Source organism: Orycteropus afer, unplaced genomic scaffold, assembly GCF_000298275.1.
Source record: "Orycteropus afer afer isolate SDZICR_OR568_19922 unplaced genomic scaffold, OryAfe1.0 scaffold00159, whole genome shotgun sequence".
In the NCBI taxonomy this organism is placed as follows: Eukaryota; Metazoa; Chordata; class Mammalia; order Tubulidentata; family Orycteropodidae; genus Orycteropus; species Orycteropus afer.
Window position 1 is genome coordinate 7,043,074 of NW_006921746.1, and position 9,171 is coordinate 7,052,244.

At 37.5% G+C, this 9,171-nt stretch overlaps 1 protein-coding gene across 1 annotated transcript in view; it reads right to left on the bottom strand.

Annotated features, from left to right (window-relative positions):
- The window catches only part of BMPR1B (bone morphogenetic protein receptor type 1B), a 203,309-nt gene that overhangs the window by 96,349 nt on the left and 97,789 nt on the right, over positions 1-9,171 (bottom strand). Inside the window, exon 2 of the mRNA XM_007946395.1 lies at positions 4,856-5,015. Coding sequence (XP_007944586.1) covers positions 4,856-5,015 — 160 coding nt within the window. The remainder of the gene's footprint in view (positions 1-4,855; positions 5,016-9,171) is intronic.

Here is a 9,171-nt window from a genome sequence, read left to right on the forward strand (position 1 = left end):
TACAGTCCCACCAGCAGTGTATGAGAGTCCCAATCTCTCCACAACCTCGCCAGCATTTGTTATTTTCTGTCTTGTTGAACTTTGCTACTAGTACATCAGGCAGTATTTTATTCTGTTGTACATGGGGGATTGCCATGAGTCAGGGGCCAAATACACACCTGTTTTTTGCTGGTCTGTGAGGAAGTTAATACAAAAATTCAAACTTTATACCAATCTGAGAGGATAATTTTTTGTCTTTTGAATCTATGGGGATTATATTGTTGTTATGTGCTGTTGACTCAGACCTGACTTATAGAGACCCCTCCTTGGGTTTCCGAGGTGGTATCACTATGAAAGTAGATTGCTCAACCTTCCTTCTGAGGAGTGGCTGGTGGGTTCAAACCACCAGCTTTCTGGTCGGCAGTCAAGTGCACTACACTACCAGAGCTCCTGTGTATGTATGTATGTACGTATGTATGTATGTATGTATATACACACACCACACACACACACATAAAACTCATTTTTATTGTACTTTTGAAATGTAGCAATCTACAACTTACTAATGGGTGTAAAAAAAAAAAAAACACCTCAGCACAAATAATTTGAGAAGTATTCATTTGGAGGACAAAGTGTAGAATGTGGGCTTACAGGAATGGAGACAAGACAGCCAGGATTTATCCTAAACTCAGGACACAGGAGCACAAGTAGCTCCTGTGATTCACACATGATTGATCCTAGCTCACAGGAAGAGACAACTGAAGGCAATACCTCATGGGTAAAATGCATATACATTTGAGTAGAATGGATATCTCTCATTTGAGAAATAGTGTCAGGAGTTTACTAGTCAAGAATTCCAGAAGTTCAGATCCTAGACACATTTCTTTTCTTTATATTAGCATGAATAGGGACCTAATAAAAATTACTTAACCTCTCAGAGCCTCAGATTTCTCACCTAAAAAGTTCACATAATGCTTCCTTCTTTTTATGATGAAAGTAAACATGCCAATACATTTTAAAAAATTAACTAACTAACTTAATAAACTCCCTGCCACTGAGGCAAATCCAACTCATAGTGACCCTCCCTGGGTTTTTGAGGTGGTAAATCTTTACAGAAGTAGATTGTCCTATCATCCTTCTGTGGAGTGGCTAGTGGGTCTGAACCATCAACCTGGTTTGCAGTCAAATGCCTTAAGCACTGTGCCACATATTTAATGTATTTAAATTACTCACTAAATATTAGTTTTCTGTCCCTATCTTCATGTTAACACATTCACATTGACTGATTATACCATGCTCCTTTAAGAGGGGTTCTATTGCTATTGTTGGTGATTTTATTCTTTTTTTTTTTTTTAACTTCACTGTCATAAATCAAAATTTGGTCACCATATAATTCACAACTCATTCTAATATAGCTTCCACCTCTATCACCATATTAAATATTTCTAACTGTAGTTACCAATGTCAATAAATCTGATTGACAACTTTCTGTTCTCATCTTAACTTGACCTCTAGTAATATCCAGCACAGCTAAACTTAACTACTTCCTTCTGTACATTTGGCTTCAGTGACACCATATTCACAGCTCTAACTGATAATTCTTAGCCTCCTGGACACAGCCTCCCTTTATCCAATCACTAAATGTCTCAAGGCTCAGTCCTGCTCTGGTAGATATTCTATTGTTGCTCTCAGTTCTTCACAAACCACCCCAGCAATGTCTTTCCCTTCAGTTTGACTGAAGGTGACTACTTCACCTGATTTGGTAAAAGGAATTTAGAGGACCTGATGTAAGTGAAAGCTTTAAAAGCCTTGCTCTCTATACTTCTGTGAGGAACATTCCTTAAACAGCTGGAATGAAGAAACATGTGGAACAAGCCTGAACTCCACCAGCTGCCTGACACCAAACCCATCCAATCTCAGCAGAGCTGCAGTCTACTCTTGTAGAGCCACAAATGAAAAAAAATAAATATGTTCAGTTCTAAGCCATTGTGATTTTCAGATTTCTGTTTTATAGTAAAAAATGTCCAATGCTCTCCTTTTCTATACTCTCTCACAGACATATTATCTGAGTTCCAAACACATATCTTGTTGCTCTTTCATATTCCTATTCCTACTTGGATGAGTCAAAATCCCAAATTTAGCATGTTCAAATTGAAACGTGGCTCTTTTCCAAAGTCCTCTTTCATTAAAAGGCACATTGTACATCTAATTCTATATCCAGAAAGTTGTGAACTCCTGTTTGTCTCCCTCCCATATCCAATGCATCAGCTTGTAAGTTTGCCTTATAAATATTTCTCTAATATACTCAACTCTCTCCTGCAATAGCACTACCATACTCCAAGATCATTTTCTCTCATGTGGAATGTTCTTCCTGAATCTACTTTTGTCTCTTTTTAATACATTCAATACTTTACAGCAAAGAAACTTTTCCAAAAAAAATAAACATCACATCAATCCCCAGTGCCACTCTTTCCTACACTCCCTTCAATGACTTCCCAATGCTTTTATAGCCAACAAGGCAACACACAATCTTGCTCTGTCTCCAGGCCCAACTCCTACCACATGACCTCCTACTTCCCGTATTCTAGGAAAATCAGTCTTCTTTGACAATGCCAAGCTTCTCCCTCCTACTGCAGGTTATTTGTACTTGCTGTTATCCCTGCCTGAACACTATCTCCCAAACCAACTTTGGATAGTTCAATGGCCTGTAAGAAAATAGACAATTTCTTTGAATTTGAATAGTTTTAGAAAATTCTGAACATATGATGAATAGGACTATAGGTTAAATGGCACACACAAATTTATTCTGAATACTACAGCCTTAGAAAAAACAGTACAATTAGTTCCTGTTTTGAGTCCTCTTGTTTCCACCTGCAAACTGCATTTCTTCAGAAAACTTTATCATTTCTATGTATTTTTTTTCTCTTTACCATTTTGAGACAGTTTCCCAAAAGAAACTCAGTGCTTTAGAATCATTCTGCTTTGGCTCAAAACTTGACAGAAATTTAAGCAAAATTCAGAAGAGGACGTGGATCAAAGAATACCACTACTGATATCAAAAGGATCTTGGCTAAAAGCAAAGAATACCAGAAGGTGTTTGCCAGTGTTTTATTGACTACAGAAAGGAATTTGACTGTGTGGATCATAGCAAATTATGGATAACATTGCTAAGAATAGGAATTCCAGAACATGTAATTATACTCAAGAAGAACCTGTACACAGAACAAGGGGATATACTGTGTGGTTTAAAACCAGAAATGGTGTGGATGAGAGTTAACAACTTTCATCATACTTATTCAATCTGTATGTGGAGCAAATAATCCCCAAAGCTTGACTATATAAAGAAGAACACAGCATCAGGATTAGAAGAAGACTCATTAATAACCTATGACATGCAGATGACACAACCTTGCTTGCTGAAAAATTGAAGAAGACTTGAAGTACTTACTGATGAAGACTAAAAACTACAACCTTCAGTATGGATTACAACTCAATGTTGAAAAGAAAAAAAAAAAAAAAAAACTCATTGCTTTCGAGTTGATTCTAACTCATAATGACCTCCATTGGGTTTCCAAGTCCAAGGCAGTAAATCTTTATGGCAAGAGACTGCCCCATCTTCCTTACATGTAGTATAGCTGGTGGGTTTGAATTGCAAATCTCCTGGTTAGCAGTCAAATGCCTTAGGGACTGCATGCACCACCATACACCTCAACGTTAAGAAAACAAAAATCCTCACAACTAGAATAATAGGCAGTTATCACGATAAATGGAGAAAACACTGAAGTTGTCAGGGATTTGATTTTACTTGGATCCATAATCAATACCCATGGAAACAGCATTGGGAAAATCTGCTGTAAAAGACTTTGAAGTGTTAAAAAGAGCAAAGATGTCCCTATGAAGTCTAAGGTATGCCTGACCTATTTTCAGTTACCTCATAAGCACGTGAATACCACACAATGAGTAAGGAAGACTAAACAAGAACTGATGCATTTGAATTCTGGTATTGGCCAAGAATATTGAATACACCATAGACTGCTAAAAGAAGAAATCTGTCTTGTAAGAAGTACAGCAAGGGTGTTTCTTAGAAGCAAGGATGGTGAAATTTTATCTCATATACTTTCAACACATTATCAGGAAGGATCAGTCTCTGGAGAAGGAATCATGCTTGGTCAAGTAAAGGGTCAATAAAAAAGAGGAAATCTTTCAATGAAATGGATTGACAGTGGCTGCAACAACGAGCTCATACATAGCAATGTTTGTGAGGATAGCACAGAACCAGGTCGTGGTGTATTCTGTTGTACAGAGGATCACTACGAGTTGGAATGGACTCGAAACCTAACAACAACAAGGAGGAAAGTGGCAAATAGACCAGGTTCAAGTGTCAGAAAGCATCTATGCAAACCTGATTACCTACTGAAGAGTTTATTCTCTAATGCCACGATTCTGTTCTAACATTCAGTAGACGCAAATAAGCTATTATCTCTCCAGAGTCAGATTATAAATAATTCTAACATTTTAGGAGTGCTTTCCAAAATAATAATATTAGCATGAATGGTTAAAGCAGAAAAGTCAGACAGATCTCCCACTCCCTGCTATTGAACTGATTATGGAGACCAGGTCATTTGAAAGTAAATAATTGCTTTTTGCTCCCTGACAAGGAGCAGATGAATGAGCTGTGTTGTTGGGGGAAAGAAGAGTCCCAGAACACCACTCCAGGGTAAAAACAATTCAATATTCCTCTTAATATAGGCATTGCTCTGAGAGTTAATGGAGTAAGGCATTATTCACCTAAATGTGTTCTTGGAAACATTAGCCCACAGTTCAAAAACATGTGACTTTCTGTGAATGTGAGGTTTAAATCATCTGTATCACCAACCTGCAAATATTGTTGACTGAGTCTTCTGGACAATGGTGATGGCACTTACAACGCAGAATCTTTGGACGTGGGGTGGGAGCTGTACTCTCACCATCCTCTTTTTTGGTACCCACACTTAATTTTCTTGAATTTCGCAAAAGCATGTTATCAAGAAAATTTGCTGAAAGGAAGAAAGAAAGAGAAAGAATTTACACATTTGTGGCATAGCCTAACCACAGTCTTGGTTCAAAAAAAAAAAGATTAACTATTAAGTATATATTACTTGTAGTGTATGTCTCATGTAGAATATGGAAATTCTCATAGTCCTTTCAGAATAATATTTTATACATTAAATCATATTACCTTGCTATATAAATGAGTAAAAAATGGCCTGTCTGTATTGGCCCCTAGTTGTTTACTTCACAGCAAGCTAAGGCCCATTAGCCCAAAACCCTGCCAGCACCCAACTCTAATGTATACATATCCAATATGTACACATAGCCCAAATAAGCAGAGTTTTGGCTAGTTAAAGCCTGCTTGATTTAACATACACCACAAAACTGTACTCAACAGCTGATAACTTCACATATGAGAAAACCTGTAGTTAAAAGCACCATAAGGTGCTGCTTGGTACAGGTTCAGCAAAAAAGAGGAAGACAAGATGGACTGACTCAATGAGATGGACTGACACAGTGGCTGCAACAATGGGTTCAAACATAGTAACAACTGTGAGGCTGGGGCAGGACTAGACTCCCCATCTTCCTTCAGGAGGGCATCACAAAGACATACATAAGCTCCCTCACCCCTTCTCCTTTACTCCAGTGTTTCTCATGGTATCTCCTACTTATGATGACTCCCTGCCCCCTTGCTTCGACAAGATCTACTGCTGAAGGGAACTGCCTCTGCACATGACTGTCAATTAATCAGCCTCAAGAAACAGCCTGTTGTGCAATGTTATCTCATCATATCTTTTTCCTTGGTCTGCCCCACATCCCCTCAAACTCACTATATAGCTGTATTGAACTGAATGCAAGGGCTCAAGGTGACACTATTATATAGACTATAATATTATGTATGATAATAATAAGGGTAAACATTATCTTAATTTTTCAGATGAAAAAAAATGAGACTCAAAAAGTGTAAGTAATATACACACAGCTAAATAAACATGGAAACATTATCTGAGGTTGGATTGTTTTAGCCTTGAAATTGTCTTTCTACCATATACTGGGACTTCTCTATTATATTATGTATTCTTTATTATGTTACCTTTTAGAAAGAAATTTTTAGAAATATTTAATCTGCAGAATCTTGTAAGAAAACAAAAATTTAGTTGATATCAAGATATATTTCAAAAAGTATGTTTTCATGCATCAACTTTTACATACACAAATGTCTACCTGTAATACACCTACCATCTTTGATGGAAGACACTGTAGCAGACATGATTTCAATAGACAGGTTTTTTTTTTTTGCTTGATAATTAGGCTTTCCTATTTACCAGGTAGTTGACCTTGGGTAACTTAAATATTCCTACACCTCACTCATTCTGTGGAGAGAAATATCATGGTTGGTAAAGTGGAGTGTCAACGAAAAAGGGGAAGGCCCTCAATGACACTGACTGACACAGTGGCTACAACAAAGGGCTCAGGTATAGCAAGGATTGTGAGGCTGGCACTGGACCAGGCAGCATTTCATTCTGTTATACACAGGGTCACTATGAGTCAGAGCTGACTTGATGGCACCTAACAACAACACTCTTCACTAATCAACAGGCTTAAGTTTCAAAGACCAAGTCGTTTTTTGAAAATCAGCATTATATGAAAATGGAGGATGATCACATAACAAAATGGAGAATGACTATATGACCACATAACTGCCAAATTACATCATCATCACATTACCAAACCACTGAAAGTTATGGCCCAGACAAGTTGTCAAATAACCTTAACCATCACGGCCAGCATTATTCTCACCTAGCACCTCAGGTTTTGTTATTGCCAGACACGATATTAGAGCACAAAATAGTTGAAGAGTAGTTTTACTATTGTAAATGTAAAATGTCAGATAACAATATAGTCAGTAAGTAAGAAATAGGTGTAATTACAGTGTGTCTCATTTTCTTATCCTTAAAATGGAAATTATATTATAGCACCTCAAGAGACGAAGTGTATATATTACATATCGAACTGAACTGAACTCACTGCCATCCAGTCGGATCCGAGTCATAGTGACCCCTATTTGGGTTTCCGAGGTAGTATCACTATGGAAGTAGATTGCCCAACCTTCCTTCTGAGGCGTGGCCAATGAGTTTGAACTGCCAGTTTCTGGTTATCAGTCAAATGCTTTAGGCATTACGCCACCAGAGCTCCCAAATATGTTACATAGTAATACTTAACAAATGTTAGCTAATAATATTGAAAAAAATCTAGTTTTATAACTTTTGAAAAAAAAATAGGTAATGCTTCACTTACATAGCGTAACATATCACTGAAAATAGAATTCATAGTTTCCTTCTTTACCATCAAGTTTGGAAAGCAACTATGTTTGACAAGGGGATATACATTAGTTGATCATGTTTTGGGCACTGTGGTCAGAGCTCTCATTCATACTGTCTCACTGAATAAATTGTCACCTCGAGCAATGTTTAATTTAAAATCTCTCTCATTACACATCTAGTTTGCCTATAATTAGATCAAGTTTCAACAAGAATATTATCTAAAATAAAGATTATTAGGTTAATTGAAATTCTAGGTAAGAAGTACAATGTATGCAATAGTTGTGCAGTGTGTGTTTGTTAGTTTTTCAAAATCACAAATGCCTCTAGTCAATGGTTGCATCACAGAGAGGTATAAAACAAAAGTCTTTGATCATTTTTCCTAATTTTCTTAATGCTTGAGAGATTAAGTCAACTTCTTATGAAGTACTAATAATTGCAGGAAAAACATTTAAATATCTTAAATCAATTTACCAGGATTTCCCTCTATTCACTACTGTTGATGTTGTTGGTGTGTCACTGAGTCAGTTCTGACTCAGTGACACAATATGACAGAGGAGAACTGTCCCACAGAGTTTCCTAGGCTATAATCTATCTGTATGAGAGCAGATTGCCAGATCTTTTCTTCCATGGAGCCATGGGTGAGTCAGATCACTGACCTATCAGTTAGTAGCTAAGTACTTAACCACTGTGTCACCAGGGCTCCTTTATTCACTATTAGCTCTTAGTAAAGCCATACCTCACAGATATTGAAGATTTCACTCCAGATCACTGCAATAAAGCGAATATAGCAATAAAGTGAATCACAACTTTTTAGTTTCCTAGTGCTTATAAAGTTATGTATACACTATGTAGGAGCTCTGGTAGCATAGTTCCTAAGGCACTTGACTGCTCACCAGAAGGCTGGCGGTTCAAACCCACCAGCCACTCCTCAGAAGGAAGGTTGGGCAATCCTACTTCCATAGTGATACTGCCTCGGAAACCCAAGGAGGGGTCGCTATGAGTCGGGCCGACTCAATGGCAAACAACAACAACAACAATGCTGTAATCTATTAAGGGAACAAAAATATTATGAAGAAGTTTGAAATATTGTAAGAACTACCAAATATGACCCAGAGACAAGTAGTGAGCACATACAGTTGGAAAAATTATGCCAGTAAGACTTGCTTGGTGTAGGGTTGTCACAAACCTTCAGTTTGTGAAGAACATGGTATCTGTGAAGCGCAATAAAGCAAAGCACAATGAAACAAGATATGCCTCTATCTCATTGTTGTTGTTGTTGTTATTTGCCATCGAGTCGGCCCCGACTCATAGCGACCCCTCCTTGGGTTTCCGAGGCAGTATCACTACGGAAGTAGGAATGCCCAACCTTCCTTCCTCTATCTCATTAGAGTTCTGAAATTTATTTTAAGATGTACATCTAAATTTCTCAAACAATAACCTGCAAACTTAGTCTAGAAAAGAGATGTCAGTTGTAGTATGCACATGAGGCATATTAGAAGTATATGACCCCCAAGCCCAACCCACCATGGTTCTGATTCTGTAGGCCTCAAGTAAACTAACAAAAGTGCATGTTCAACAAGATCCCATGTGATTCAGAGACAAGTGATGTGTGGACTTCACTTGGGACACTGGACTAGATGAAGCCAATCATACAATCTCAAAAGATGTATAATATTTCTATATGATATGATGTTCATCCTTAAGTTAGATTCTGAAATAAAGTGGAATTAATGCATAGTTCATGTTATCACCTTGCCTTTAAAGTCATCTGGTATAAGTTTGCACACATAAGGGTACAACACTACATTCTATCTAGTTGCAGGGTATGTAGGTAGGC